Source organism: Malassezia sympodialis, genomic scaffold (genome assembly GCF_000349305.1).
Source record: "Malassezia sympodialis ATCC 42132 genomic scaffold, msy_sf_12, whole genome shotgun sequence".
Lineage (NCBI taxonomy): Eukaryota > Fungi > Basidiomycota > Malasseziomycetes > Malasseziales > Malasseziaceae > Malassezia > Malassezia sympodialis.
Genome location: NW_017387810.1, coordinates 114,034 through 141,125, shown reverse-complemented (window position 1 = coordinate 141,125; position 27,092 = coordinate 114,034). Strand labels below are relative to the sequence as shown.

General features: G+C 62.9%; 15 protein-coding genes and 1 pseudogene across 16 annotated transcripts; 5 read left to right on the top strand and 11 right to left on the bottom strand.

The window, feature by feature from the left end:
- Positions 1-120: 120 nt before the first annotated feature.
- Positions 121-888, bottom strand: GPI12 (uncharacterized protein; the record flags this gene model as incomplete). The annotated part of the gene is made up of 1 exon (XM_018884530.1): positions 121-888. The coding sequence occupies one exon, from the start codon at positions 886-888 to the stop codon at positions 121-123; it is 768 nt and encodes a 255-aa protein (XP_018741181.1).
- Positions 889-966: 78 nt separating this feature from the next.
- MSY001_2665 (uncharacterized protein) lies at positions 967-2,127 on the top strand (the record flags this gene model as incomplete). Its single annotated transcript, XM_018884529.1, has 1 exon — positions 967-2,127. One exon carries the CDS (start codon positions 967-969, stop codon positions 2,125-2,127), a length of 1,161 nt encoding a protein of 386 aa, XP_018741180.1.
- A 48-nt stretch (positions 2,128-2,175) lies between these two features.
- Positions 2,176-4,020, top strand: MSY001_2664 (uncharacterized protein; the record flags this gene model as incomplete). The annotated part of the gene is made up of 1 exon (XM_018884528.1): positions 2,176-4,020. One exon carries the CDS (start codon positions 2,176-2,178, stop codon positions 4,018-4,020), a length of 1,845 nt encoding a protein of 614 aa, XP_018741179.1.
- Positions 4,021-4,083: 63 nt separating this feature from the next.
- Positions 4,084-5,640, bottom strand: MSY001_2663 (uncharacterized protein; the record flags this gene model as incomplete). The annotated part of the gene is made up of 1 exon (XM_018884527.1): positions 4,084-5,640. The coding sequence occupies one exon, from the start codon at positions 5,638-5,640 to the stop codon at positions 4,084-4,086; it is 1,557 nt and encodes a 518-aa protein (XP_018741178.1).
- Positions 5,641-5,861: 221 nt separating this feature from the next.
- CDC24 (Guanine nucleotide exchange factor for Cdc42-like protein) lies at positions 5,862-8,723 on the top strand (the record flags this gene model as incomplete). Its single annotated transcript, XM_018884526.1, has 1 exon — positions 5,862-8,723. The coding sequence occupies one exon, from the start codon at positions 5,862-5,864 to the stop codon at positions 8,721-8,723; it is 2,862 nt and encodes a 953-aa protein (XP_018741177.1).
- Positions 8,724-8,838: 115 nt separating this feature from the next.
- On the bottom strand, positions 8,839-9,849 carry MSY001_2661 (uncharacterized protein; the record flags this gene model as incomplete). The annotated part of the gene is made up of 1 exon (XM_018884525.1): positions 8,839-9,849. The coding sequence occupies one exon, from the start codon at positions 9,847-9,849 to the stop codon at positions 8,839-8,841; it is 1,011 nt and encodes a 336-aa protein (XP_018741176.1).
- A 191-nt stretch (positions 9,850-10,040) lies between these two features.
- On the bottom strand, positions 10,041-10,835 carry MSY001_2660 (uncharacterized protein; the record flags this gene model as incomplete). The annotated part of the gene is made up of 4 exons (XM_018884524.1): positions 10,041-10,120; positions 10,148-10,411; positions 10,437-10,552; positions 10,576-10,835. 4 exons carry the CDS (start codon positions 10,833-10,835, stop codon positions 10,041-10,043), a joined length of 720 nt encoding a protein of 239 aa, XP_018741175.1.
- Positions 10,836-11,497: 662 nt separating this feature from the next.
- MSY001_2659 (putative pheromone) lies at positions 11,498-11,650 on the bottom strand (the record flags this gene model as incomplete). The annotated part of the gene is made up of 1 exon (XM_018884523.1): positions 11,498-11,650. One exon carries the CDS (start codon positions 11,648-11,650, stop codon positions 11,498-11,500), a length of 153 nt encoding a protein of 50 aa, XP_018741174.1.
- A 379-nt stretch (positions 11,651-12,029) lies between these two features.
- MSY001_3518 lies at positions 12,030-13,040 on the top strand (annotated as a pseudogene). The gene is made up of 4 exons: positions 12,030-12,231; positions 12,266-12,608; positions 12,671-12,826; positions 12,869-13,040. Coding segments are annotated over exons 1-4 (873 nt in total).
- Positions 13,041-13,317: 277 nt separating this feature from the next.
- On the bottom strand, positions 13,318-14,411 carry MSY001_2658 (uncharacterized protein; the record flags this gene model as incomplete). Its single annotated transcript, XM_018884522.1, has 2 exons — positions 13,318-14,260; positions 14,284-14,411. The coding sequence occupies 2 exons, from the start codon at positions 14,409-14,411 to the stop codon at positions 13,318-13,320; spliced, it is 1,071 nt and encodes a 356-aa protein (XP_018741173.1).
- Positions 14,412-14,595: 184 nt separating this feature from the next.
- On the top strand, positions 14,596-15,558 carry MSY001_2657 (uncharacterized protein; the record flags this gene model as incomplete). The annotated part of the gene is made up of 2 exons (XM_018884521.1): positions 14,596-14,697; positions 14,719-15,558. The coding sequence occupies 2 exons, from the start codon at positions 14,596-14,598 to the stop codon at positions 15,556-15,558; spliced, it is 942 nt and encodes a 313-aa protein (XP_018741172.1).
- Positions 15,559-15,595: 37 nt separating this feature from the next.
- Positions 15,596-16,253, bottom strand: MSY001_2656 (uncharacterized protein; the record flags this gene model as incomplete). Its single annotated transcript, XM_018884519.1, has 7 exons — positions 15,596-15,751; positions 15,775-15,852; positions 15,878-15,912; positions 15,936-15,993; positions 16,017-16,066; positions 16,090-16,170; positions 16,196-16,253. 7 exons carry the CDS (start codon positions 16,251-16,253, stop codon positions 15,596-15,598), a joined length of 516 nt encoding a protein of 171 aa, XP_018741171.1.
- A 1,825-nt stretch (positions 16,254-18,078) lies between these two features.
- Positions 18,079-20,011, bottom strand: MSY001_2655 (uncharacterized protein; the record flags this gene model as incomplete). The annotated part of the gene is made up of 2 exons (XM_018884518.1): positions 18,079-19,967; positions 19,993-20,011. 2 exons carry the CDS (start codon positions 20,009-20,011, stop codon positions 18,079-18,081), a joined length of 1,908 nt encoding a protein of 635 aa, XP_018741170.1.
- A 421-nt stretch (positions 20,012-20,432) lies between these two features.
- On the bottom strand, positions 20,433-21,028 carry MSY001_2654 (uncharacterized protein; the record flags this gene model as incomplete). Its single annotated transcript, XM_018884517.1, has 2 exons — positions 20,433-20,460; positions 20,484-21,028. The coding sequence occupies 2 exons, from the start codon at positions 21,026-21,028 to the stop codon at positions 20,433-20,435; spliced, it is 573 nt and encodes a 190-aa protein (XP_018741169.1).
- A 1,945-nt stretch (positions 21,029-22,973) lies between these two features.
- On the bottom strand, positions 22,974-23,510 carry MSY001_2653 (uncharacterized protein; the record flags this gene model as incomplete). The annotated part of the gene is given in 2 exon segments (XM_018884516.1): positions 22,974-23,058; positions 23,071-23,510. The coding sequence occupies 2 exon segments, from the start codon at positions 23,508-23,510 to the stop codon at positions 22,974-22,976; spliced, it is 525 nt and encodes a 174-aa protein (XP_018741168.1).
- Positions 23,511-23,594: 84 nt separating this feature from the next.
- MSY001_2652 (uncharacterized protein) lies at positions 23,595-27,002 on the bottom strand (the record flags this gene model as incomplete). Its single annotated transcript, XM_018884515.1, has 1 exon — positions 23,595-27,002. The coding sequence occupies one exon, from the start codon at positions 27,000-27,002 to the stop codon at positions 23,595-23,597; it is 3,408 nt and encodes a 1,135-aa protein (XP_018741167.1).
- Between the last annotated feature and the right edge of the window lie 90 nt (positions 27,003-27,092).

Here is a 27,092-nt window from a genome sequence, read left to right as displayed (position 1 = left end):
CCCAACCGATCCTTCACACTCGAACCGCCCCCTGTGCCTGTGCGTCGGTCCCACTGCCCTCGCGCCGTGCCCGTGGAAATTGTGCGGCCGGACGCCCTCTTTACGTAATGGATCCATGTATCATAGCGCATGTACTTCTAATCGGATACGGTTCGCATACATGTACGACGAAAAGAGCACATACAGGTACCGGAACCACACGAGCTGCGTCTGGTGCTGGTACATGGCCTGAAGCGACCGCCCGTACTCCCGCAGCGACGAGCGGAACAGGATGTCACGCGCATCCCCCCGCTGCAGCAGACTCGCCAGCACGCCCCAGAACTTGGCACGCCACGACCACGTATGCAGCGTCCACAGCGTGGGGGGCGTCGCCAGCTCGGACTGCACCTGCACGGCCCCATGGAAGAGCGCGCGGTGGTTCGGGTGCAGGGAGACGCCGCCCGCGTCAAACGTGAGGATCGTGTCGATCTGCGTGCTGTTCATGTGCGCGAGCACCGCATCGCGCACCCGCGCCGGCGTCCACACCTGCTTCAGGCCGTCTTGCAGGTGCGGATCGTCCACACACGTTACGCGCTCCGCCGGCACGCCAAGGACGCCGTAGCTGCGCACGAGTTCCTGCGCTCGCACACTTCCGAGCCCGTCCGCGTTCCCGTGCGAGAGGCACAGCGCGGAGAGGGTGACATTGTGCGCCTGCAGCGCATGGATCGTCGGCGCAAAGAACATGCACTCATCGTCGGGGTGTGCAGTGAGGACGAGCACATGTTTCGGGTACGCCGTGACGCGCGTCCCACCCTGATAGGCTCCTGACAAGAGCGACTGCAGGACGTGCGCCAGCACGACGAGCGCCACGGCGAGCCCGCTCCATGCGTACGACGCTCGTCCGCGCATGCTGCGGGAGGTGGTGGAGGCGCTGAGTCAGCGTTGACGGCCTACGCGTCAGCGGCGGCCGGGGCGTGGCAAGCGACGATGGAGACCGCGTACCTGGAGTCCGTGCTGTCCGGTGCGACGGCGACGCCTGCTGAGCTGCGCCCGTACTATGAGTCGTTCGCCGATCTGCACTCTAAGCGGCTGTGGCACCAGCTGACGCAGCAGATCGAGGCGTTCCTGCGGCACCCGGCGTCTCAGCAGCGGCCGCTGCACATTGACCTGTACGAGCACTTTGTCAAGCGCTTCGCGCAGCATGTGAACCACCTCAAGCTTGCGCGCTTTGGCGTGATCGTATCGCGGCAGTACGCGGATGCATCTGAGGCGCTCGCATTCCTGCAGGCGCTCGCGCGCGAGCACGACGTGCCCGAGAAGCAGGACGCCTTCGTGCTGCTGACGATGGAGGCGGCGCACTTCCAGCTCCTCCTCGGGGACCTCGAAAGCACCAAGGCGGCTATGGACCGGTGCTCCAAGATCCTCGACACCTTTGACGCGGTCGAGCCGCAGGTCCACGCCTCGTTCTACCGCGTGTGTGGCGACTACCACAAGGCGCGCGCCGAGTACGCGGACTACTACCGGAACACGCTGCTGTTCCTCGCATGCATCCACGTCGATACGGACATGAGCGCGAGCGAGCGCGTGCAGTGCGCGCATGACCTCGGCATCTCCGCGCTGCTGGGCGATACCATCTACAATATGGGCGAGCTCCTGCTGCACCCGATCCTCGCGGCGCTGCGCGACTCGGAACACGCGTGGCTTTCTGACATGCTCTTCGCGTTCAATGCGGGCGACATCGGCCGCTTTGAGGCGCTGCTCCCCCACGTGCAGCAGACGCCCATCCTCGCGGCGAGCGTCCCGTTCCTGCGCCAGAAGATCTGCCTTATGGCGCTCATGGAGAATGTGTTCCGCCGCCCGACCAACGACCGCACACTCTCGTTCGCGACGATCGCCGCCGAGACGCGCATCCCCGTGGACGAGGTCGAGCACCTCGTGATGAAGGCGCTGTGTCTCCAGCTCCTCCACGGCTCCCTCGACGAGGTGGCGCAGCTCGTGCGCATCACGTGGGTCCAGCCGCGCGTCCTGGACGCGGCGCAGACGCAGGCCCTGTTCGAGCGCCTGGAGCAGTGGAGCGACCGTGTGCAGCAGGTCGCGCAGTTTGTGCAGGCGCAGTCGCCCGAGCTCCTCGCGCCCGCCCGTGGATAGCCCGTAGGTCGCCCGCCGCCACGTGTGGAGGCGTCACGCTCTTCCACCATGCCGAGGGCGCCTGTCCGCATTGCGGCCAAGTACCGCCCGCCGCCGAGCGCGTTTGCGCAGGCCATGTCGGAGTCTGCGCTCGAGGCGCTCATTGACCGCGTGCGCCTCGCCCCCACGTCGCGCCTCGCGTACATGCGCAACTGGGCGGGCGTGTACCACTCGGCGGTCCCTACGAACGACGGGGCCTTTTCGCACATGGACCGCAGCGTATTTATGCCGCGCACGATCGAGCAGGTCGTTGCGATTGTCGAGCTGGCCAAGCGGCGCTCTGTCCCTGTGCGGGCGGTCGGCCGCCTGCACTCGCCGTCGGACCTGCCGTTCTCCCTTGGCTGGACGATCCGCACCGACGAGCTCGACGGCATCGTGCGCATCGACGCGGCGCGCGGCGAGGTGGACGTGATGGCGGGCACGTACATCTCCACCATCAACGATGCGCTCGCGCACCACGAGCCGGCGCTCGGCTTCCCGAACCTCGGCTCCATTAGCGAGCAGACCATCGCGGGGCTCCTGTCCACGGCGTCGCACGGCTCCGGCATCGACTTTCCCGTGCTCTCCGCGCACATCCTCGCGCTGGATATCGTGTGCCCCCTCGCGGACGGCACGCAGGTCGTGCATTGCAGCCGCACCGAGCACGCCGACCTCTTTAATGCGTCGTTGTGTGGCCTCGGCGCCACTGGCGTCATCGTTGCCGTATCGCTGGGCGTCGTGCCCGCATTCCGCCTCCAGCAGGTCACCGAGGACGTGCCGATCGACGTGCTCCTTGGCCCACCGCCCGAACTCCCCGCCTCACTGTCCCCGGACATGCTGGCGATCGAGCCGATCGACACGTTCCTCGCGCACCCCAGCGCCCTCGGCGAGCTCCTGGCGTCCGGCGCGTCCCTGCCCCCCCGCGCATTCCCTCCGGCGGCTCGCTCGGCGGGCCCCGCGCATGTGCATCCGTTCGTGCCGGACGCTGCGACCCCCCCGCTTCCCTCGTACGCCGCACACGACGTGCAAGACCGGATCGACCGCCTCGTGCACAGCGCAGAGCATGTGCGCTTCCTGTGGTCGCCCCATGCGCATATGGTCACGATCGACCGCGCCTCGCGCACCGAGGCACCCGCGGACCCTGTCCGTGTGTGGTCTGACTTGTACGTGCGTGGCGTGCGGCACGTCACGCAGGCGCTGCTGTGGGCGTCGCGCCTTCACACGTCGCTCCCCGCGCCCGTCGCGCGTGCAGCGTACGCCATGTCGCATGCGCGCGCGCCGCGCGCGCCCCGCGACTCGTCCTCCGCGCCGGGCGGCCTCGCGCCGGTGCACAGCCGGTCGGCGATCGAAGTGCGCGTTGCCGACGCGCCCGCCGTGTTCAACTTTGACTGCCTGTTCCCCCAGTACACGGCCGAGTATGCCATTCCGTACGAGTATGCGGGCGCGGCGCTGCTGGCACTGCGCGCGTGGCTGGACCGCGAGCACGCGAATGACCAGGGCGTGCGTGCGCACTTCCCGATCGAAGTGCGCTTCGTCGATGCGGACGGCATCTGGCTAAGCCCCAGCTACGGGCGGCGGACGTGCTACATTGGGCTCGTGCAGTTCCGCCCGTACGGGCTGCCGGTGCGCTACCGGCGCCTGTTTGCGCGTTTCGACGCGCTGATGCGCCAGTTCGATGGGCGCCCGCACTGGGCCAAGACGCACACGTCGTACCGGGCCGAGCTGCTGGCGCGGTACCCCCACATGGCCGACTGGCTCCAGGTGGTCGCACACTACGACCCGCAGCGGGTGCTGGTCAACCCGTATGTGGCGCGGCACCTGCTGGACGAGCATGCGTCGTGCCGGCAGAGCGTCTTCCGGCGAAGCAAGCTCTAGCATGAGCGAGCAGCAAGACATCACTCCCGTAGAGCGTTGCTAGCACATTTGACTATGGCGCTATTACAGCTCGTCGTGCTTCGTGGCGTCCGCACTCGCCGTCGCCGTCGCCGCTGGCGTCGACGTCGCGGACTCTGACACCGACGCCGACGTCTCTGCCGGCGCTGCCACCGTGACGCTCGCCTTGTGCGTGCCCTTCGTGGCAACAAAGTCGATCAGCGACTCGATCGTGCGGTCGCCCTCGTACTTGACAAACTCGCGTGCGCCCGCACCCGCCGGCTTGAGCAGGATCGTCGGGAAGCCCATCAGCGTGATGTCGGCGTTCGGCGGGATGTCGTTCTCCGTGCCGTCCATCTTGGCGATCGTCACAAGCTTCGCCGCGTCCGCGTCGTTGCGGTACAGCTCCGCGAGCTTCTCGTACGTAGGCGCCAGGCGCTTGCAGTGACCGCACCACGGCGCGTACAGCTCCAGCAGCACGTCCTTGGCGTCGTCAAACACCCACTTGTCAAACTCGTCCGTGACGACCGACACGACCGGCGACGTCTGCTCGGGGATCGCGCCGCTCTTGAGGCTAGGCTGCAGCTTGCCATCGACAAACTGAGTCAGGAAGTCGCGCACGCTCGCCGCAAGGTCCTGGCCCAGGTCGCTCAGCGGGTACTTGGCGCCCGACTCCATGTTCTGCACGGCAAACGCGGGCCACGTCTCGCCCGGCAGGTTCAGCGCCTTGGCGTGCGAGCGGAACTTGATCGCATCAATCGACACCATGTTCACCTTGCCACGGAACGCCTTCGCGACGTCCGTCAGCTTCTGGATCTCCGCCTCGCGCGTCGGCGACTCGGGGTCGACAAAGTAGTACGCCAGCGGCAGGCCGCTCATCGCGTACTTCATAAAGTTCTCCGCGCTCACCTCATCGAGCAGAGGCAACGACTCGAGGTCGTAGAACTGCTGCAGCTCGGTGTGCGAGAGCGCACCCGACGCCTGCAGCACGACCTTCGGCTCGTCAAACGCGCGGAACGCCACAGCCGCCGGCATCTTCACGCCAACCTCGACCGCGAGCGCCTCGCTGTGCGACACACCCACCACGAGCGCGTCGCGGTTCGCCTCTGCGAACGCCTTCAGCTCCTTGTTCGACGTCTCATCCTGCTCGTCGCAGAACGCGACCAGCACAAACTTGTCCTTCGACTTGAACTCCTCCAGGTTCTCAGTTGTCACGGGCGACACGGCAGGCAGCTTCTGCTTGGCCATGTAGCTCACAATACCATCCGACTTGCGGGGGCCGCCATACGGTGACGCCTGGCCGTGGCGGAACACCTTGAGCGTAGGGAAGCCCGTCACCTCATTGTCGCTGCACAGGGCCTCCTCCACCGTGCAGTCGACCTTGGCGAGCTTGATGTCGCTCTTGAGCAGCTCCGTGGCGGCCTCCTCGTACTGGGGCGCGAGTGCCTGGCAGTGGCCACACCACGGCGCATAGAACTCCACCAGCGAGAGCGGCTCGTCGGCAACAAACCGGCTGTAGTTCTCCTTGGTGAGCGTCACCACATTCGATGACGTCTCCTCGGTCGCGCTACACACACAGGCCGCGGTCAGCGCCGCGACAGCCCAGGCTGCGAATCCACGCATCGTCGTAGGAAGCACGGCCCCGCTGCGCGCCAGGGTCTCCTTCCACCGTGGCAGCCCTGCACGTGATATGTGTCAGCATGACACACATCGCCGCAGGGGCTGGCGGCGTGGTCCAATGATACGCTTGGCGTTAGCGGACAGCCGGCCGCGCCTCACCGCCCCAGGTGCCCTGCATTGCTGCATCCCCCGCTCGCTGGAAGGAGTCGAACTGTCGCGCGGTGATGCATGTCACGGCGGCCGACTCTCCGCATGGCGCCTTACCTCCCGGTCCGGCCATGGTGCGGTCTGGTAGCATGCCACGACCAAGCCTGTACCAATGCTGCGTCGATCTTGTGCGGCGGCTCAGCTGCGTCCCTGGCTTTTCTGCCGAGTTCTTAGGGCGCGGCGATATCGCCGTGAGCACACAAGAGCCAGCCGCAAGCGCACCAGTGCCACTTAGTGACCCGGTGTCGACGCTGTGGCAGTGTTTTCGCCTCGGTCGCTCGCTCTGTACGCTGTTCAACCTGTACGCGGGGCGGACAGGGCTTGAACCTATTCCCCTCACAGTCGATCCGAAATTGAGCAACGCGAACGCATGCAAGGCGCTCGTCATGCGCTTCGTCATTGCACTTAAGGAACGCATTGGGTGGCCGCCAGACGACACATTCACCGTATCGCAACTCTATTTGAACGATACCAACGGATTTGTGCGCGTGGTGCGCACGGTCAACGAGCTGCTGAACCTCATGGAGTCGGTCGGCCTGCTGGTCCCCGGCACGCCTGTGTCGGATGAGCCGGCGGCCAGCGATACGTCGCCGCGCGACCAGCACGCCATGGTCGCCCAGGAGCTGCTTGAATCGGAGCGCCGCTACGTGCACGATCTGGAGACGCTGCAGGCGTACGTCTCGCTGGTTGTCAGCGCGAAAGTGCTGCCGACCGATATGGTGTACGTCATCTTCGGGAACCTTGACCCCCTCGTCGATATGCAACGGCGCTTCCTGTTGCGCCTCGAGGAGAATGCGCTTAAACCCGTCGACAGCCAGCAGCTCGGGTACATCTTCCACTCGATGGAAGACGAGTTCTCACTGTATGAGCAGTTCTGTGCGAATTATGCACAAGCGCTCCAGACCATTTCGGACGAGAGCAAGGCGCTGCAGCGCATGGCGTCGCTGCCTGGCGCACAAGACGCCTATCTGGAGCCCACGTACGAGCTCCCAACGTACATGATCAAGCCTGTCCAGCGCATCTGTAAATACCCCCTGCTGCTGGAGAAGCTGCTCAAGACGACCGCTGCCGATGCGCCGCAGCAGGACGAGCTGCAGCAGGCCCTGCACACCATACGCCGCATCACCGACAAGGTCAATGAGAAGCGTCGAATCCAGGAGAATATACAGCTCGTCCAGGAGCTCGAGCGCCGTGTCGAGGACTGGAAAGGCCACTCGCTCAAGACGTTCGGCACCCTCTTCCTAAGCGACACGTTCGTGGTCTCCAAGGGCGATTCGGAGCGCGAGTTCCGTGTCTATCTGTTCGAGCGCATCCTCCTCTGCTGCAAGGATCTCGGTGCATCGCTACCCCCCACCACCTCGCCCGCTCTGCCGCCCATCGGCGTCTCGGTTGGCCTGCCGGGACGCTCGCGCTCGAAAAGCGGCTCGCGACTGCGGTCGCGCGCGAACAGCGTATCGGACACAAGCGCCGCCACGCGGCGTGACGCCAATGCTCCCCTCCAGCTCAAGGGCCGCATTTTCTTGAATAACATTGTCGGGATCCAGGTGCTCGAGCGGCCCGCGAGTGGGTCCGACACGCAGGCGGCGCCGTACCCACTCCAGGTGTGGTGGCGCGGCGAGGCGGACGTCGAGTCGTTCTGCCTGCGGTGCAAAAACGATGAACAGCTGCGTCTTTGGCACAGCACGCTCCAAAAACTACTCGATGAGGTACAGGCGCGTCGCGACCTGTTGGCAGCGGCGTCGACGCCGTCGACACCGCTGCCGTCGGCGCCCCTCACGCGCCACCGCGGCGGTTTTCTCCAGGTGGCAACGCCGCTCACAACGCACCCCCCTGAGATCCCAGCACGCCCGGTGCTGCGCCATGCGCTTACGGAGGACACGGCCGTGAACGATTTTCCGTGGCTGCGCAGCGCTGGCGTCAGTCCGGTGGGACAGGGGCCCACGACTGACGAGGTGGCCCCCGACGAGGCAGCGCCTACGTCTACGCCGCCGCCGGAGGAGATGCATCGACCGACGCCGCTGAGCGCGCTGAGCATGACCAGCAGTGCGCCGAGCCACAATGCACGTGTGGCCTGGCGCCAGATGTCGCTGGGGCACATTCACGGAGTGCCGCTCTCGCCGCGCAGCGCCGCCCCTGGCCCGTCGCGCTCGTCGTCGCTCGGTAGCGGATTGCAACCGCCCAGGGCAAATACCGAGGGTGTCGAGCAGGAACTGGCGGCTATGCGCCTCGTCCAGGCACAGCAGCGGCGGCCGAGCGGGCTTGCGCGCACGAGACCTGCGCTGCATCTGGACAGTGCGCTGATGCAACGCACGGCGTCGGACAGCATTGCGATGCGCCCGATGCAGTCGCCTGCGGCCGTGTTCTCGCCCATCACAGCTACGCCGACGTTCCTTCCCGAGGCGGCGAGTATCGCAGGCGTGCCGAACGAGCCGGATTGGAACCCGTACTTTCCTGCTGTGCACACGTCGCAGCGACAGAGCCGCTCGAGCCAGGTCACGGGCGAGTCGTTGGACAGCCCGCTGCCCAGCGCGACGCAGTCGCCGCGGGCGCATCCCCACAACTCCACAGGCTCACTGAACATGCCCAGTGGCGTCCGGCCCTGGTCGGGCTCACACTCGCCGTCGCGGCCGAAGTTCATGCTCGTGCGTGTGCGCCACGGCAACGACTATAAGGAGCTGACCATGGCACCCCGCACTCCCTTCTCTGCGCTTAATACACGTGTTCATGAGAGCGTGTGCCTCTCGTCAGAGGGCGCTACACGCATGTACCATATTGACAGCGACGGTGATCGTGTCATGCTGCTGGACGACGACGATTTGTCCACGGCGATGGAGTATGCACTTCGGCACGACTACGTCCTAGATATCATGATTGAGTAGTCGTTGGATACCTTGCCCTGTGGGCGCTGGAGCTTCTACGGGCGCTTACAAACGGGACGGACCACTGCTGGTTAGTCCTGCCCCCATGCACGCTTACCATACGCATGCAGTATACCTACGCCGAGCCCTCCTTCTTGGCCATGAACGAGATGAGGTCCAGGCAGCGGCGCGAGTAGCCCCACTCGTTGTCGTACCACGACACGAGCTTCACAAAGGTGGGGCTGAGCTGAATGCCGGCCGTAGCATCGAAGATCGAGCTGTGGTTGTCACCGACAAAGTCCTGCGACACCACGGCATCCTCCGTGTAGCCGAGGATACCCTTCAGCTCGTTCTCCGAAGCGCGCTTCACCTCAGCCTTGATCTCGTCGTACGACGCGCCCTTCTCAAGACGCACCGTCAGGTCGACCACCGACACATCAATGGTCGGGATACGGAACGACATACCGGTGAGCTTGCCGTTCAGGCTGGGAATCACCTTGCCGACCGCCTTGGCCGCACCCGTGCTCGACGGGATCACGTTAGCACCCGCGGCACGGCCACCACGCCAGTCCTTCTTCGAGGGACCGTCGACCGTCTTCTGCGTGGCGGTCGTCGCGTGCACAGTCGACATGAGACCCTCGACAATGCCGAACTTGTCGTGGATCACCTTCGCCAGAGGAGCCAGGCAGTTGGTCGTGCAGCTAGCGTTCGACACAATGTTGTGCGAGGGGTCGTACGAGTCCAGGTTCACACCCACCACGTACATAGGCGCATCCGCCGACGGGGCCGAGATGACCACCTTCTTCGCACCGCCCTTCAGGTGCGCCGACGCCTTCTCCGTGGTCGTGAACACACCGGTCGACTCAATGATGTACTGCGCGCCGGCATCCGCCCACTTGATGTTGGCAGGGTCCATCTCAGCAAACACAGTGATAGCCTTGCCGTTCACAACAAGCTTGCCGTCCTTGGCCTCAACCTCACCCGGGAAGCGACCGTGGGTCGAGTCGTACTTGAGCATGTAGACCATGTAGTCCAGGTCAATGAAAGGGTCGTTGATGGCCGCAACGTCCGCCTCACCGTGGAGGACAGCGTTGCGGAACACAATACGGCCAATACGACCAAAACCGTTAATACCAATGTTCACCATATTGAATCTAGGGAAGAAATTCTCGCAAGGGCCCCGGCGTCTTATACTGACGCCCCCCCGGGCTGTCGCTCCCCGCTCGGTCCACTGCCCAATTAGGGCAAGGCCCGGGCCTCTCGAAGTTTCGATCACGTGGATGGTTACTAGACGCTGTCGTGCAGGGACCACCTGTCGTCGGTACTGCAGTCCGACATCTACGGCGCCTGTGACCCCTCTATCGCTTCGTGCGGATGCTGCGCAGCCTCAACAAGTCGCGCTGAGCGCGCGCGCATCGCTGTATCTAGCTCGTCCCGTAACACACCTGCCGCTTCCACACACATATCCACCATGCGTGAAAAACGGTCCATGTGGATGCGCGTATCCAGCTGCATCAGCGGCACTTGGCCCGAGCGGGGTAGAACCGCCACCGTTGCAAACGGAAGACTCGTCTGCTCCTTCCGGTTCAGATCCAGCATCGCCGTCTCGCCGTGCAGCCCACAGGTCATCGCACACACATAATCAGACATGGGTATGCCCGCGTCCATCAGTGCGAGCGTGCACGCATGAATCATGGCCGGTAAGACACCTACAATCAGCCTCCTCGTACATACCGCCGTCCTGTTGCAACACATGCACGACTAGGTCAATCTGCGCACGCGGAAAGAGGTGCGTATGCACCACGGGATCGAATGTCGAGCGGACCGCATTGGCCCATTCCACGAGTTGCCTGTGTGAGATGGGAATACGCACCGGTCGCCTCGCGCACGATACCGCCGCTCCGCTGCACCCCATGGCGCCACAGCTATGTCCACCTGGATTGTCGCACGGTCCTGCCGTACCGTCGGCGCACGCGCTGCCCGACCAGGTTCCATGGGCCCATACACACACGCATACACATGGGTCAGGCCCTGCCGCACCTCCGCAGAGCCGTCGGCACGCGACGTCGCAGACGCCGCCGTCGGGACCAGCGACTCGCCCGTCGCTGTATGAGGCGAGAGCGACAGCTCCATTGATCTGAATTCCAGTGGCTTCCGCCCATCCATGCGGAATCCACCGGCTGTGAGAAGCTCAGTGCGCGACTGGCGTCAGTGTCACACACGCACCATCGTCGCTTAGGTCGCTGGCCTTGGGACGCCTGGCAAATCCTAACGATGCTGACTAATTTTTCGCGTCAAGTCAGGTCGACTCGTTCTGAAGTGCTTCTTCTGTCCACATAGTCTACAGCAAGTCGTACTCTCAACGTTCCTGGTCTAGCAGTGCTGTCCAGTAGCCATCATGCATCTACCCTATTTCCTTTATCAATGATTCCTTTGTCAGAGTCAGCTTTCTGCACGGCACTATCGAAGCTCTCTCTTCCTGTCTCCTTTCAGTCGCTGGAAGTCGATGGCAGATGGATGCAGAGGGTCAATATGTTTTGCCAAAAGTAATAGAGATCGCTGACGGTGACTGTGAGCTGTTGTTCGAGCAGTTCAAACCCACCAATGTTAGCATACATAATATGTTGGTACCAATTTATTCTCTATCACGAAAGTCTAAATAAATAAATAAAAAAATAACGGCCACTACTTAATCAGAGATCCTTTGAGAGGGTTTACTTTGGATATAATGAACATTATACTATCGTTCATTACTCGCGAGATATCCAACTTAAACCTCAATACTTTGGAGATTTCTATGCAATAGTGCATGAAACACCCCAGGCAGGGGGGCCTTGAGGATATTCATTGGAAATAGGCTTCTCGGGCTCTTCGTTGTTACAATTAGTGACAGGCTTCTTCTCAGTAGGCTCAGTCGAGTTAAGACCAGAGAAGTGAGCAGGGTTCATTTGGATAGATTTGTTGTGATGAGGAAAATCATCCGCTAATGTCCTCCATTTTATAGCACAACTGCTCCCTGTTTTATTTTCATGTTTCTTTATCGACTAAGAATACAATGACTACGATAGTTGCTTTGTCTGAAGGTTTGATCAGTAATTTCAAAGAAATTTGGATTCGTCCCTTAAGTGGTAGTCACAAAGCCTCCACTCACCTTGAGACCCCACGTTCTGTTGCGTTTCATATCCAGTTTGTTTCATTTTGTATTTGTGAAACAATGAACGAACGCACTAATGAACACCGGGTAAGCTATGATGCCCATATATCATTTCCGTCAAGTTTCCATCTACTCTAGACAATCTTTGACCTCAATTGTGTATTCTACCGCGCATGTCAGGGTTTGCTACCCCAATCTTCGCTATACTAGCAGTGATCGTATCACTACTCCCGGTCCCGTCTCATTGGAGAGCGCGCAATTTTGTCATACTGGGATTGGTATTTTGGCTAGTTGTTGGAAACCTCAACATTTTCGTAAATCGAATTATATGGATGTCGAATGCCAAAAACTCCGCACCAATTTGGTGTGACCTTTGTAAGTATGCTGATTTGAATAACTTATAAGTCAGCTGTTAAATTAATGAGCATGGCAAGTTTTAGTCTGCCTTGCTCTGCGCTTCTCATCTCTTCAAAATTATATGATATTGCATCATTAAAGTACTCTAAGAGGACGCCTGAAGAAAAGCAGCGCTTATGGATATTGGAGCTATTTTGTATTACGGTTTTACCTGTCTTCTATTCACTTTTAACCCTTGTATCACAGGGACACCGCTTCAATATCGTTTATGGCCGAGGGTGCGAACCAGCTGTGTATTTTTCATCTGTATCAATTGTGATTGACTATGGTATCCCTGTGTCTTTGTGTATCACGTCACTGGTCTATTCTGGTACGTTTGATTCAATTAATTTTAAGTACTTTCTTTGAGACATTTTTTCATCCATAAAAAGGATTTCGACGCAATTCTCTCTAAAAGCGGAAGTGGTATCAGTACGAAGAAGTTTTTGAGGATGATTTCTTTTGCCCTCATTGACATACTAATTAATTTTCCCATCCTTTTAGCAGCATTCGCTCTTGAAGTCTCATACATGAAAATAATACCGTACACCTCCTGGGATTTTGTTCATAAAAGGTTTTCAGACGTATGGATTTATCCACGTACTGCAATCTCAAGCTCACGATTCAAACATTTTCTTACCATGACTTCGTTTGCCACTTGGAGTCAGTGCATGATGGGATTCATTTTCTTTTTCATGTTTGGTTTAAATACTGACATAAAATCAGACTATGTTAAAGCTTTTATGAAGGTCAAAGGAATGTTCCATCTTAAAACACAGAAAGCAACTCGTGAATACAAAGATGATAATATTTGTTCTACCGACGATATAAGTGACGTTTCGAATCACAAGTCAGAAGATTCTAATATTCATCCAGATGGTGTCTCTGTTGAATTTTCCCATGTCGACCTTGAAGCTTCAGGTCATGAGGCGAGTAACTATTCTATCAGTATTCCTTCTAATGATGACACGAAGACTAATCGATTCGCTTGATATTATACCAAGAGGTACTATAAGGTCATACGAAATGATGTAAAGTTTTGCAATATTTTTAAAAGTCATTTCACTATTGGTGTGGATCTTGAGAGTCCTTTAGACTCATTTCAATAGCACGAGCAATGGCCTCTTGCTCGGACATTTCCTCATCGTCATCGCCCTCATTGGCACCTGCGACGGTAGCGCGAGGTTCTTGCTCCGAGTTTTCCTTCATAGCCACGTCTTCCTCAGCGGGAGCATCGCCTCTTGAGAGAGCAAGTGCTTGCTGGAGGAGTGCCTCCTCGCTCTCTGCCTGGCGAGCCATGTCCGTGTCGAGGTTGGCCGTGCCTGTGAGTGGCGGAGCGTCAACGGGGACGAGCGAGCCAGCCGCGCCCTCTGCTGGTTGGCGGTCTTCGGGTGCAAGGGTGTGATCCTCGTTCATGGCCTGCTCGTCGGTCGTGTTGTCTCTGTCCTGCGCAGATCCCTGGGCCGCCTGCTGCCGGGCTTGTTCCTCCTCCATGGAGAGGCGGAGGGCCATCGCGAGCTCCGGGTCGGCGTTGGGATCAACGCCAAATTCAAAGGCCTGGCTGCCGCCGGCGTTCGCGCTGCCCGATGGACCAGCGTCTGCGTCACTGTCCATCACGAGGGGCGAGGAGAGCAGGGTATCCGAGAGAGGGCGCTCATTAGGAGGAACGACGAGGAAGTGGCTGTTATCGTTGCTGCTCACAGTATCGATGAACTTTTCAAGCTTGGCGCGGTTCTCTTCGAACTCGCCAAAGCACACGATGTCGACAGCCACGTTGTTCTTCTTCAGCTTTTTGGCAAGCTGCTCGAGACTTTCTTCTGTGTCAGCCACTGGTGATCCAACAAATGCCACGACGCGCTGGCGCTGGTTCTTGTTCTGTCGGTGCTTGAGTGCGAGCTGCGCGACGTTGATACCAGTCAAAAGGTGGACGGACCCAGCGAGCTTGGAGCTGTGCAGGGCCGCAAACACCTTTCCGATATCCTGTGTGAGCGTGGAAAGTACTTCAGGGCTGGCGTTAGACGGTAGACGTACCTCTTGCCCGCCATCGTCATGACACCGACCATATTCTCGGGGTGCGAGCTGGTCTTGGCATCAAAGAGGACCTGAACGGCATCCGCCTGTGCATCCCAGCGGGTCGGGACGTAATCTCCATTCCTCATCCACTCGGAGTTGTCGAGTCTGCCGTGAGCTAGGTGGTACGTACACCAACATCGTCGCCTCCAGCGGCATGATGGCGATGGTGCGTGCAGCGGAGCGAGCGCTGGCGCGTCGCCGGGTGGCGGACGCACGTGATCTTCGCCGCACCTCGGCGGCGACCGCAGCGCCGATCCTCCAGCGAGCACGATGGCGGCGCGGATCCGCGATGTGTGGGCCGACAATTTTGAGTCGGAGATGAACGCCTTTCGGGAGACGATGGAGTCGTTTCCCTATGTGGCTATGGCAGGTGTTGCGCGCGGCTAACGACAGGACACTGAGTTCCCAGGTATTGTTGCGCGGCCGATTGGCCAGTTCCGTGGCTCGACCGACTACCAGTACCAGCTGCTGCGGTGCAATGTGGACCTGCTGCGCATCATTCAGCTGGGCCTCACACTCTGTGACGAGCACGGCAACCTGCCACCGGACACGTGTACGTGGCAGTTTAATCTGCGCTTTGATGTGGACGAGGACATGTGTGCGCCCGACTCGCTCGAGCTGCTCACGTCGGCGGGCATTGACTTTGCGCGGCACAAGGTGTATGGCATTGACCAGGCGCTATTTGGCGAGGCACTGATCACGTCGGGACTGGTCTTGTACGAGGATGTGCGGTGGATCTCGTTCCACTCGGGGTACGACTTTGGGTACCTGCTGAAGCTTGTGACGTGTGAGCCGCTGCCGGCGACCGAGGCGGCGTTTTTCGAGCTGCTGCACAAGTGGTTCCCATGTATCTACGATATCAAGTTCCTCATGCGCAGCTGCAAGACGCTCAAGGGTGGTCTGCAGGACGTCGCGGACGATCTGCAGGTGAGCCGCGTAGGCCAGCAGCACCAGGCGGGGAGCGACAGTCTGCTGACGGCGTCGACGTTTTTCCGCTTGCGCGAGCGGTACTTTGACGGCTCGATCGATACTGGCAAGCACCTCGGCTGCCTGTATGGCCTGGCGAACACGACGTGCGCGACCATCACCCCCACCGGGCGTGTGGTGTACCAGCCGGCGAGTGTCTCGACGCCGAACCTCTCCCATGCGGGCATCGTGTCGACGCCACTGACGCCGGGCAACAGCGCGCCGCTGACGTCGCCGCTGACGGCGCCTGCGCAGGCCGCGCGCTGAGCGGTCTATTTTGTATTTTACGCATACCTGGACCTGTCTACTCGTAGGCCTCTTCACTCGACTGCCGCACGAGGCGGCGAACCGTTTTTCGGTAGCCAGCAGGGTCCTCGCGCACCTGCTTGGCTGCGTCAATGTTCGCGGGCGAGTCCGTGTTGGGCGTGTCGGAGCTCAGCAGGCTGATGACCGAGAGGAGCTGCGTGAGATGGCGCCACGTACAATGGACTCGACGGTGTGCACAGGGAGCCAGCGCTCGCTGGCGTCCTCGTAGCCAAACTCGTCTCTGCCAGGCGCATGCTGCGGTGAGCGCTGCATCACGTACCAGGATCGAGATGCACAGCGTGCCGTCCGCGTAGACTGGGTGAGACGGAGCGACGTACTGTTGGGGTGCCACATGGGCGTTCTGAACTTCATCGTCGGCGGCAGGAGGGGGTATTCCTGCGTAAGTAGGCCACACGCACATGCGGGAATATGAGCTCCGCCTTCAGGAAGCCGCCCTCGTACAACGTGTCTGGCGTTAGTGGCGCAACGCACCCATCGGGCCAATGATCATGATCTCCCACTCGAACGGATTGCTGTCGTCCTTCAGGCCGGCACTGAATCCATCGACGGGATCTGCGCGTGAGCATGCTCCACGCACTCTTACGCAGCTCCATCAGCTGCTTCTTGAGAAGCAGGGCATTGCCACTCGTCGTCATCACCGTCCAGACGCGCCACCCCTGCTGGAGGCTGGCGTGTACGCCACGTGATTCATGGTCTGTGCAGCGCACGTGTGGTACACCGCACCGAGCATGCCACGACCCCCGCTGGGGCGGATTCTGCGGCGTGGGATCCCGCGGCCCGACACCATGTCCGCGGCGGTATGGGTGGTGTTGTTCTGGGCGCTCTTTGCTGTCGTGTCGCACTACTTCCACGCACCGATCGCGCCGCGCGTCGGTCAGCCAGGGCGCCTCGAGGACATGGACCGGTATGCGCCGCTCGTGCCCCAGGACCTGCCGCTCTACAATGTCACGGTGGCTACATGCGCGCCCCACCGCGGGTGCGCGCTGCCACGGGCGATCGACGATCACGCAGGCCCGTGGATCCGCGTCGACCGCCCCCTCTCCGGGCCGACCGCGCGCAAGCTCGGCATGTGGAATGCCTTTGGACAGCCGTGGTACGGCCGCTTCGTGTTCTACCGCCGCGCGCACCGTCTGAACTCGACGCGCCTCGTCGATGTGCGTGCGGCCACGGCAGAGAAGCGGCCGCTCGGTCCCGGCTGGGAGCGCGTGCGCGAGGCGCTCGTGCCACACCGGGCCCATCACCCCGCCGTGTACCTGTACGTTCGCATGGCGTCTGCCTCGGCGCCCGAAGTTGGTGTCACGGAACTCAGCGTGCACTACGGGCACCACACGCCGCTCCCCGGCTTCGTCTCGGCTGGCACGGTGGTGCCTGCGCACAGGCTGCACTCGCAGAAGGCGAAGGTGACTCTGCTGATGCGGCACGGGCTCGGGCCAGAGGTGCCGCATCCCACGCTGCGCTTCCGCGCGGACGGTACATTCAAGATTCTGCAGATCGCTGACCTGCACTTTAGCGTGCTGGAAGAGCCATGCCGCGATGTGGCCGATCGCAACGCGTGCCAGTCGCACAACCATACCATGGCGCGCATTGAGCAATGGCTCGACGCAGAGCGCCCCGACATGGTCGCATTTACGGGCGACCAGTGGAACGGGCAGGGCACGAGCTGGGACGAGCGCAGCGCGACGCCCCTCTGGGTCGAGCCACTTGTGCGCCGGAAAATCCCGTGGATTCCCGTGTTTGGCAACCACGACTCGGAGAGCGGCTTTTTCTCGCGCACCGAGCAGATGCAGTTCCTGGCACAGCTGCCCTACTCGCTTGCGCAGGTCGGGCCGTCTGCGCTGCATGGCGTAGGGAACTACCAGGTCCCCGTCTATGCGGCCACGAACGACACCGAGGCATGGACGCTGTGGGCGCTCGACTCGGGCGCGAATGCGCCCTCGTCGCTGTGGCGCCCGTGGCAGTCGGCGCTGTACGACTGGATCCGCGAAGACCAGATCGAGTGGCTTGTGCGCGGGATGCGTGCCAAGCCCGTCGCACGCCGCGGCTCCCACGCGTCGCGCCCGCCGGGCATGCTCTTTGTCCACATCCCGCTGCCCGAGGCGTGGGACGCCCCCGACAGGGACGGCGACCACGAGTATATCGTCGGCTCACGGCAGGAGCGCGTCGGGCGCGTTGGCGGCCAGCTCCGCCGCGGCATCTTCGATGCCGTACAGCGTGCACAGGACGCCGAGACGCCCGGCATCCAGGTGTATGTGCATGGGCACATGCACAACAATGGCGACTGCCGCCGCGTGCGCGGCACGTGGATCTGCTTTGGCGGGGGCGCGAGTTATGCAGCGTACGGGCACCTAGGCCTTGCGCGCCGCGTGCGCGTATATGAGATCCGCGATCACGGCGCCTCACTACATACGTGGCAGCGCACCGACGACAACGCGCGCACGGACGTGACGGTGCTCCGCTCCGCTACAGGGTCGCTGCGACCTCCACCGTCGTAAAGCACTGCACGACATCGCCCACCTCCACCTGATCGAACCCGTCGAGGGCCATGCCGCACTCGGTGCCCTTGCGCATCTCTGTGACGTCCTTCTTGACGTGGCGCAGCGTATCGAGGCGCCCGCGGAAGACTTCGCGACGATCCTTGCCCCGCAGGACACGCACCTCATTCGCGCGGCTCACGAGCCCGTTCGTTACGCGGCACCCGGCAATGGTCTTGGACGCGCGCGCGCCCTGCTTGATCTGGAAGAGCTGCGCGACCTGTGCCTCGCCAAGCACGCGCATCTCCTCGCGCGGCGGCAGGAGCTCGGCTACACGGGATGCGACGTGGTCCATGATCTGGTAGATCACGCGGTCGCAGTGCACCGGCACCGGCGGCTGCACACGCGCGGCGAGCGCCTGCACGCTCTTGGGCGCCTGCACGTGGAAGCCGATGATGTGCGCGCCGACGGCATGCGCTGTGTTGACGTCGCTCTCGGTCACGTCGCCGACGCCTTGTGCCACAATGTGCACGCCCGCGAGTGCATTGCCGATGCTGCCGACGGCGCCGGCGAGCGCCTCGACCGTGCCTGAGACGTCGGCCTTGAGAATCAGGCACAGCTTGCGCCGCTCAGGCGCAGGCGCAGAGGCACCGTCGTCCGCACGCAGGCGCTCCTCACGCACGGCCGCCGCCACAGCGTCTGCGTCCAGGGTGCCCTCCTGCTCAGCGCGCTGCAGCATCGTGAGCTGGCGGCGTGTCTTTTGTGCGTCGCGCTCGCGCTGAGCGTCCTCCTCGGCCTTGCGCCGCCGCTCCTGGTCAATCTGCTCGGCGTCCAGCAGGAGCGCCTGCGCCTCCTTCGCGCGCTTGCGGTTCTCAATCGCGCGCTTGCACTGCGCCTCGTCCGCGACGCCCAGCATCTCGTCGCCAGCCTGCGGAAGCTCGCGCCAGCCAGCGACCTGCGCAGCAAAGCCGGGCAGCACCTTCTTTGTGGCGCGCCCGTCGGGCTGGAGCAGCTGGCGCACCTTGGCCCATGTCGTGCCGCAGATCAGCACGTCGCCCGGCTGCAGCGCGCCGCGCTGGACCAGGACGGTGGCCACGTTGCCGCGCCCCTTCTCCACGCGGCTCTCGAGGATGCGTCCCTCGGTGAGCCCCGTCGTCTCGGCCCGCAGGTCGGCCATCTCCGCGAGCACGGCCAGCGTCTCTTCCAGCGTGTCGAGACCGATCTTTTTCTTCGCGCTGATCTCGACGCACGGCACGTCGCCGCCGAGGTCCTCGACCTCGACGCCCTCGGCCATCAGATCGTAGCGCACCTTTTGAGCATCGGCCGTCGGCACATCGACCTTCGTGATGGCCACGACCATCGGCACGGGACGCTCCGCGTCGCGCACGAGCGAGATGACCTCGCGCGTCTGGGGCATCACACTGTCGTCCGCCGCCACAACGAGCACGACCAGGTCCGTGACGGACGTGCCGCGGCTGCGCATCATAGAGAACGCCGCATGCCCCGGCGTATCGACGAACGTCACCGTTTGGATCGCCCCAGGCGCGTGTTTCACGGGCACACTGAACGCACCGATGTGCTGCGTAATGCCACCCGCCTCGCCCTGCGCAACGGACGTAGAGCGCAGCGTATCGAGCAGCGTCGTCTTCCCATGGTCGACATGGCCCATGATCGTCACGACCGGCGGGCGCAAGGGGAGCGAAGCGCGCTCGTCCTCACTTACCTGAGGGCGCGGAAAGATGTCAAATGCGGCCTCCTCGTTGGCGACGGCCACGCGGTTGTACTCGGCCGCCACCAGCGCCGCGTCGTCAAACTTGAGCAGGCGATCCGGCCGCACATCGTCAAAGCCGATCTGCTCCATGCGAAGCTGCAGCTTGCCTGTCTGTGAGCCGATGCAACGTACGCATGTGCACATCGAGCATGCGCGCCAGGTGAAACACGGACAGGACCGGCGGCAGCGCCAGCGGCTGCGTCTTGGGGCGCGGCGGCGCGCGCGGCGCCGGCGCCTTGCGTGGTGGCGCCCTGGCCGCAGGCGCTGCGCGCGCTGGGCGACTGGGCTCGCGCGCCCAGTTCTTCGCGCTAGGGACCGCTCGTGCGGGTGCCGCGCCACCGCCGCTGCGCCGGCCCTGGTTCTTGGCGCCATGCTGCTCCGGCCGCGTGCGTGGTGGCCCCGACGCATAGCGCACCGCTCCATAGCCCCACGTCAGTGCATGCTCGCCAGCAGTGGGCGCGCGGACGGCCGCCCTGGCCGCCGTCGCGCGCGCCGTGGCGCCCCAGCGATGCCACATGCGAGAAGGAAGTCGACCTCCACTGGGTCGTCGAGGGTATAAGCGCTATGGAGAGCTACGCGGCGCGTGCGCTGGCTTCGCGTCTGTGTGAGAGCAGGATACGCACTGGTCGCGGCGGCGCTTGACGTCCCAGTTGTGTACACGCGCCGTATTGACCTCCATCGTGGTGATCTGATCGCGCAGGAAGCCGAGATCGGCGTGCGCCATCTCGAGGTTCTTGCGAGCGGTGGCGAGCTTGTCGGTGAGGAGCTCGATGGCCTCGTCGATATCGTACGAGAGCATGACGTTTGCCTGGGGTGAGCGGGGTATACGCACGCCGAGCCACAGGTGCACCTTGTCGATGGGGTCAAGCGTCGCACGCGCATACAGCGTGTCGTTCAGCTCAAACGTGAGCTCCGTCGGCTCGGGCGCCTCCTTGCGCGACCGGAGGAACTCGACCATCTGCAGGGTCTTGGCGATATCGGGGATCTTTTGCTCGAGGCCCTTGCGCCGCTGCGTCGTGCTCATCTCCATGAACTTGTACTTGGAGAGGGCCTCCTGGAACTTTTGCAGCGTCGGCATCACATCCTGATCGGCGCCACCGATAAACTCAGCTACGTCCGTGACGAAGGGGGCCGCGGGGATGCCCCGCTCCTGCGGCGCGTTGTCCATGGCCGTCGCGAGGCGGTGGGCCCCGGCACGCGCCCCTACCTCCCACGTGGAGTTGACGCATCACGTGCTCAATGCAGTTCTGCAAAGGAAGAGCATGCTGGGCGCCGCCCCTTCGCTATCCCACCCTACCGTTGTTGCCATGTCGACGCAGGACCTCCAGTGGCTTCTTGTGCGCAAGTCGAACAGCTTCCTCGTGAAGCAGAAGGGCCTCGGCCGCGTGTTCTCGCGTGAGCCCGGCAACCTGGCCTCGCTCCACAGCTACAAGGTACGCAGCGCGACGCTGACCGCAGCACTCGGGCATTGTCAACGACAAGGCTATCGGCATCACGCCCGCGGAGGGCCGCGGCGTCATCGTGACGACCCGCAAGCAGAAGGTGTCGCCGCGCACTGTCAAGGGCGCGCGCACGCAGACCACGATGTACGTTGGGCCGACCGTGACTAACCCGCAGCAAGGGTGGTGCGCGCCGTGTCGCTGGTGCCGTCGCGAACATTGCGGCGAAGAACGGCTACCGTGCCGACCTCCGCAAGGGTACGTATGGAGCGCCATGGCGGTGCATCGCGCTAGAACCCCCCTGAGGAACGATGACGGGTCGGGCGTATTTGCGATGCCATAGCACAGGAGGGCCCCCTTCGGGCCTGTCTTGGACACCGCCCATGGCGCTGGCGCCTCCGACAGATGCACTAACAGGCAGACGCTGTGGCCCGCGCTACGGCCATCGTGAACACCCAGGCGCGCAAGCGCCCTGTCCCCAAGGTGCGCGCGCCCCGCGGCGCCAACGCGCGCAAGATGCAGCTCGCCAAGGCGGCGGCCGTGCAGCAGGAGTAAGCTCCCAAAATTCGCTAGTTGTGTACATTGAGTAGCAACCGTATGCAGCCGCTGGCCTGACGCCTGTGGAGGCTGTCCTTGTCGATGCCACCAGCGACGCCGTCCGCGACGCCGTCGGGCATTGTCGCCAAGGATGGCGAGCGAGTCGTCCCTGCCAGCGTGCGTGCCGATGGATCGTACGTAGGGGCCGCTTACGCAGGGTTCGCAAGGAGCGCCGCGTGCGCCCAGGCTATACGCCCCATGAGGATGTGGCGCGGTTCCGCCCATCGCGTGTGCTGCAGGCGGACGGCCAGGGACCTGCGCCCCGCCGCGCGGGTCTCAGCTGGTCCGAGGCGAGGCAGGCACCGCGGCCGCCAGAGGGGGCGGCCAAGCCGTTCTCCGCTCGCGCTCGACGGGACCTCGCGCCCGACCAGGGCCCTGCCACGGCCTCCGCCAAAGAGTCCGCCCAGGCCTCCGCCAAGGAGACCATCCGGCCCCCCGCCAAGAAGCCGCCCGGCAAGGAGCCCGACGCGGCTAACCCCCGAGAAAAGGACCAGGGGCCCACCACGGATACCACACCCGAGTGGCGCAGTGCTGCGCGACCTCGCACGAAGGCAGAGCGGCCTCGCTCGCGGGCCGAGCGGGAGCCCCGGCCCAAGCCGCAGGCGCCGCCTGCCGACGCCGAGTCGACGCTCGATACACTGGGCGAATCCTTATCGGCACTATCTATCAAGGATCGACGGGTATAGGTCTGGTGTTAGTCGTGTTCGCGCAACAAGGCTCAGTTGGTGCTGCGTTAGCCATGAGCACGTACATGCATGTTGTAGCTCGGCTCATCGCGCAGCTCGCCGGCTTCGTCTATGGTAGAGATTCATCCTCGCCAAGTGGGACTGTACTCACATGTGGCTCCACGTCTGGTGTGAGTCTGTTCATGCGGCCACGCGTTGCTCATGGAGAAGATTCGGGCATCGTCGGCGACGTGCGGGCCAGCGCAGGGCGCAGCCGAGTCGCCCCGCCACGGACCCCCGTCGCTACCCGCACGCATGCCTCAAAGAATGGATGTACTGTTCTAATCCTGGACAACGGCATGGCGACAATGCGTACCATCTGGTGTTAGCGTGCTCGGGCCGGCGGGGTGCGTCATTTCGTGGTAAGCTTGGTATGGTTGTCCACAAGGGCAAGCCCATTCGGAAGCAGAACTGAAAAGATCGAATCCTCCGCACCCCTGCGAACGTACCAAGAGGGCGGCGGATACGCCGGGTCCGCCAGCGCAGGATCCAGCAAGGGATCGCGGCGCATCTCCCACACGGCCTCGCTCGAGCGGAAGCCCCGGCGTGCGTGCGCCCGCTCATCCGCACGGCGCTGGAGGTACGCATCGCGCCGGAGCTGCGGCTCGAGCTTCCGCATCGTGAGGCAAAACTTAAAGTCGTTGCTGTAGTTCGCACAGTCGGCCACCGTGCCGTAGCGGTAGGCGTGCCGGAACTGCGAGCCGAGCGCATAGCACGAGAGCCACCGGTCGAACAAGTGCAGGCACGACGGAACGTCTTCCGGCGGGATCGCCGCGGCCTCCAGGGCCAGCTCTTCCTTGCGCAGCAGCTCGAGGTCCGGCCGCGTGGGCGGCGCCGCCGCGCCGCCGGGGGGCCCCGAGCCCGCGAGGCGTGACCAGCTCGCGCCCATCGCCGCAGGCGGCAGAAAGAAGCGGGCGGCCGGCCGAGGGGTAGTAGGAAGGCACGTGATGCTACATAGGGTATAGGCCGGCGCTCAGGCGGCGTCCTCGAGCACGAGGCGGGGCACGACCTGCATGGCCATGAGCTCCTGGAAAAGGAGCTTGGTGGCGTAGGGCACGGTCAGCTGGACCACGTTCTTGGAGCTCTTGCAGTAGCCGCAGTAGCCGTTGTAGCCCAGGAGGCCACAAGTCTCGCACACGTTCACGACGAACGCGTCGCTGCTGACCATCAGGCGCTCGAGGAGCAGCTGTGTCGCGCCGTAGCCGATGAGACAGTCGCGCTCCATCTCGCCGAGCCGCAGACCACCGTCGCGGCTGCGTCCCTCGGTCGGCTGGCGCGTGAGCACGGCACGCGGTCCGCGCGCGCGCGCGTGCATCTTGTCCATGACCATGTGCTTGAGCTTCTGGTAGTAGATCGGGCCAAAGTACACGTACGCCTCGAGCGGTTCACCGGTCGTGCCGCTCGTGAGGTACTCTTTGCCACCGTAGTTGTAGCCGTGCTGCACGAGGATGCGGGCCATATCCTCGACGCGCGAGCCGCCGAAGGCCGTGCCGTACTGCAGCGAGCCATCGATCACACCGGCCTTGCCGGCCAGCAGCTCGATCATCTTGCCGACCGTCATACGCGACGGGAAGCCGTGGGGGTTCATGATGATGTCGGGGTGGATACCGTCGTCGGTGAACGGCAGGTCCTCCTGCGGCACAATCAGACCACACACGCCCTTTTGGCCGTGGCGCGACGAGAACTTGTCGCCCAGCTCTGGCCGCCGCGTCTGGCGGATGAGCGCCTTGACGAGCGTCTGGTCCGAGTCCGTGTCGCTGATAAGCACCTGGTCCACGTAGCCCTCGACGGGCGCCTTGTACGAGAGCGGCGCGCTCTTGTACGATACGGCCGAGTGCAGCGCCGTGCCGGCGCTATTGTCGTTGGCGTTCGTGGGCATCTGCTTGTTGACGAACACGGCGCCAGGCTCCAAGCGCTCGCCCGCGCCCGTGATGCCGTCCGCCTCGAGCGCCTCGTAGCGGCGCAGCGGCTCGCCGTGCTCGTTCAACGGCGCGTCGGCGAGGCGGTCGAACGTGCCATTCGCATACTTCCGCAGCACCGTCGACTGCTTGCGCATCACCTGGCAGCGCCCGAACCCGCGGTCGAGCGAGGCGCGGTTCAGCACGAGCGCGTCTTCAATGTCGTAGCCAGAGTAGCTCATCACGGCGACCATGGCGTTCTGGCCGGCAGGCAGCTTGTCGTACCCAATCAGCTCGATCGCCTTCGTCTTGACGAGCGGCTGCTGCGGGTACACCATCAGGTACAGCAGCGTGTCGATGCGGTTCAGCTGGTTGTAGGCAATCGCGCCGATCGCTTGCTTACCCATCGCACACTGGTACGTGTTGCGCGGCGACTGGTTGTGGTGCGGGTACGGGATCAGGCCAGCGACCGCGCCGAGCAGCGTGAAGCACTCGATCTCGAGGTGCGTCGTCGACGGCTGGATGCTGTGCTCAAACAGCGCAATGTTCGAGTCGTTCTCCTCGTTCACGTCGAGGTACTCGACAAGGCCCTGCCGCAGGAAGTCGTCAAACGCCATCTCGCCCGCCTGCAGCCGCCGGATATGCTCACTCGTGACCTGCGGCCGCCCGTGCTGCACGATGATCATGGGCCGGCAGATGCGCCCGCCGTCCGACGCAATGTGCACGGTCTGGTGGTGCACGTTGGTGTAAATGCCGACAAACTCGGACATGCAGCCAGCGCGCCGCAGGCGGCGGAACTGCGCCACGAAGCGGTGGGGCGTCTGCGTGACGCCCAGCACATGACCGTTCAGGTACACGACGTACGTCGACGGGTGGTACAGCTCCGCGCCGGTGAGCAGGTGGATGTCCTCGAGGCCGAGCGTGTAGCACAGGCGCACGATGGGCGCCTCGTCGACGTCCGTCGTGATGTGCGTCATCAGCGCGAGGTTCTTCACGAGACCACACGCCTCGCCCTCCGGCGTATCCGACGGGCAAAGCATGCCCCACTGGGACGACTGCAGGGCACGTGGGCCGGAGACCTTCCGTGTCTTCTCAAACTGACTGCTGATGCGCGTCATCATGCCGAGCGCACTGATGTAGCTGAGGCGGCTCAGGACGTGGGTGACGCCAGCGCGCTCCATCTTGAAGCGCTTCAGGCTCCAGTTGCCCGTCGAGATCGCACGCACGAAGCCCGCGGTAATGTAGTCGCCGTGGTAGAAAAACTGGTTGTACGCGTCAAACTCGGCGGTGCGGTTCGGCTTCTTGAGCACCTTGTCGATGTTGGTCTTGAGGTCGTGGTTGAATTTCTTGAACAAGTCCTCGAACAGGAGCGCCAGGAGTTGGCCGGCGAGCTCGAGGCGCTTGTTACCGACATAGTCGCGGTCATCGACCTTGCTCTCGTCGACCATGCAGACGAGGACGCGGCGCACCATGGCCGCGATGTACATGGCCTTGTGGCGGAAATCGTCGTTGACGACCGGCACATGCGCCATGATGACCGTCGCGAGGACTTCGAGCGCCTCGTCGCTGGGCGCGCGACGCAGGCCGACGCCGCGGCGCAGGATCTTGACGCGCGCACCGATATAGTCGAGTGCTTGTTTCCGCGTGAACACCTCGAGCTTCGCGGCCCGCTCGAGGTTGATGGCAAAAAGCTCGGCGTACGTCTCGTCCTGCCCGGCGACGAGCTGCAGGATCTCCTTGTCGGACTGGATGCCGAGTGCGCGGAAGACAATCACGATGGGAATGTCCTCGTGCAGCGAGTTGTGCTTGACGTACAGGAGGCCGTGCTTAGTGAGCACGTACGACTTGGACTTGCGCTCGTGCGTCGAACTGGTGACCGACGCCTGCACGAGCCCCTTGCGGCTGTCTGCCTCGACGAGGATACGGTTCTTGGACAGCTGCTCCTGCACGAGGATCACCTTTTCCGTGCCCTTGACGACAAAGTAGCCGCCTGGATCCAGCGGGCACTCGTTCATGCGCGCGAGTGTGGCGTCGTCCTGCCCCGCGAGCCAGCACTTGTTGCTGCGCAGCATGATCGGCAGGCGTCCAATCGGCACGTTCTTCCGGCGCACAATCTTGCCACCGCGCGTGTACTCCATGTCGACGTAGATGAACGCACTGTAGGTAATGTCGCGCAGGCGGCACTCGTGTGGCGTGATGCTGCGGTCGATCGCATCTGGATCCGCACGCTCCGGGTGCCCGACATGGATGTCCGTGTACTTGAGGAAGAACTTGGGGTCAATGTCCGACGTCACGCGCTCGTTCGCGCGCAGGATGTTCTTGAGGTCCACATCGACAAAGTAGTTGAACGAGTCGATGTGCTGCTTGACGAGACCCTTGACTTGCAGGTACGCAGGCAGCAGCAGCCACTTGTCCTCGATGGCCTTCACGGGCGCGGTCAGCGAGGGGTCGGCGCGCGCCGCCTCAGCGAGAACGGCGTCCATCGTGCTGCGTACGCCACCCCCGGCCGCGAGCGAGAGGGGGCGAGGGGGAGAGTCACGTGAGCAACGCCCATCGGGCGCGGCGCCGCCTTG